General features: G+C 35.9%; 1 protein-coding gene across 1 annotated transcript in view; it reads left to right on the forward strand.

Annotated features, from left to right (window-relative positions):
- The window catches only part of LOC119568579 (zinc finger protein OZF-like), a 3,551-nt gene continuing 1,471 nt past the window's right edge, over positions 1–2,080 (forward strand). Inside the window, 2 exon segments of the mRNA XM_037917123.1 lie at positions 1–48; positions 130–278. Of these exon segments, the coding sequence (XP_037773051.1) occupies positions 1–48; positions 130–278 (197 nt within the window).

Here is a 2,080-nt window from a genome sequence, read left to right on the forward strand (position 1 = left end):
ATGCCCCCCTGCCCCGACGCCCCTAGATCGGGTGAAGATTACGAGGACGTGTGGACGAGGCGCCCCCCCGAGTTAGGCCTGGGGCCCGGACTACGAGGAAAGGGCAAGACGATTTTTCCCAAATCAAAGGGGGACCTGTGCGAGACTTTTGAGGACGTTTTGAAAATCGAGAACGGGCAGATTACACCAAGGGCCAGGGGAGGAGGACCGGGCAGGGCCCAGCAGGGAAAGAAGATGCACAAGGGGCCCAGGCACCCAGAACCGAGACGACCAGCCAAGTTAGGCACCCTTTAAGGGGGCCTCGGGGCGAAAGGGGGAGTTTGGTGGCCCAGCAATAAAGATGGGATTTAAATTTTATTTCGTTACCGGATGTGGAAATTCTTTTTTCGGTTCCCCGTGGACCCCCCGTGGCTGTTTTCACGTTGGATCCAAATAAAAACCACCCGCTCAAACGGGGCGGGAGGTACATTTTATATTTATGACCTCGTTTTACCGGGAGTTTGGTAAGCTACCAGCGCGCTAAAAGGGCAAACTCCGCCCTCTCTCCGGGCAGTGACCCTAAACCCCCGCGCGGGCCGATTGCCCGTATAAAAATAAACATGTCGTGTTTTATACGTTTGCGCCAACTTCAAAAATAAAGAGTAAACCCTTTAAAAGGGATAACTACCCTTGTTCACCCTTGTTTCTAAGGTGACAGCCTTTTTCAATGTTTTGGGGTTTTGTGTGTGTGTGTGTTTGGGGGGTTTTTTGTTTTGTGTGTGTGTTTGTGTTTCCATATGGATATTTTAAATTTTTCAATAAGTTTTTATTTTATATATATATTATATATAATTTTAATATATATAAAATATATAGATATTTTATATAATTTTATAATTATGTTTTAAAATATATATATATATATATATATATTATATATAAATATATATATATTATATAAAATAATATATATATTTGTGTGTGTTGTGTGTGTGTTTTGTGTGTGTATGGGGTTTGGGGTGTTACATATGTGTATATCTATTTTTCAAAAGTATATATTATATATATACATTTAATATTTTTCTTTCATTTTTATATTTATACATACATTTAAAATTTATACATAAAATTTTACAATTAATTTATTTTTTATACATTTATATATTTATACTCAAAAAAATAATTTTATAAATATATACCGAAAAATATATATTAAAAATATATAAAATATATATTATAATTTTATATATATACTTTTTTATATATAGTTTTTAAAATTTTATATTTTATAAAATATAAATATTATATATTTTATTAATCTATAATTTTATATTTTTTAATATTATTTTTTGTGTGTGTGTGTGTGTGTGTTGGGGTTTTTATTTTGGATATATATTTTTAAACAAGTATATTTGTACTATACATTTTTATATTATGTGTGGAAATATTTTTATGATTTTAAAATGTATGTATTTTAAATATATATTACTCATATAACATATATGTCTAACTTTTTTCTATAAAAAAAAAAACTTCATATATTTATAATATATTCATGGGGAATAAAAAAGGGAAGATTATTTTTTAACATATGTACATATGATTATATATAAAATTTCTAAAACCCGTGGGTCTTTGTCTCGTGCGAAAATTGTGTTAACCCTGAAAAGGAGACCGGGCATGTGTTAACTGAAAAAAGGTGACCTGGGCACACATGATGCAACTGGCTGCGAGCGGAGGAGCGCAGGAAGAAGCCAAGAGAGACGCAGTTGGGTGCTGCTCCTGTGAAGACCTCAAGTGTGCCCTTGTGACCTGATAAACTTTGTGTTGCCCTGTTATAAGATGTATCGTGCAGTGTGACATGCTGGTTTCCCCCTGTATTGTGCCTATAGAAAAGTGTACAGGTAAATAACTTGTGTAAATAAAGGAAATACTGTCATTTTGTGATTATTTCGTGCCCTGCCTCGCCACTTGGCGTTTCCCCTCGTGGTGTTCTGGGACGCTGTGGTGCTCGGTGCCTCTTGGAGCTGTTCAGTGTTCAAGACCCTGTGAATAGCACGCCGTCTGCCTAGCCTGCCTTGTGTTGGTGGCAGAGAGACGA

The sequence above is a fragment of the Penaeus monodon genome, chromosome 44 (assembly GCF_015228065.2).
Source record: "Penaeus monodon isolate SGIC_2016 chromosome 44, NSTDA_Pmon_1, whole genome shotgun sequence".
Classification (NCBI taxonomy): Eukaryota; Metazoa; Arthropoda; class Malacostraca; order Decapoda; family Penaeidae; genus Penaeus; species Penaeus monodon.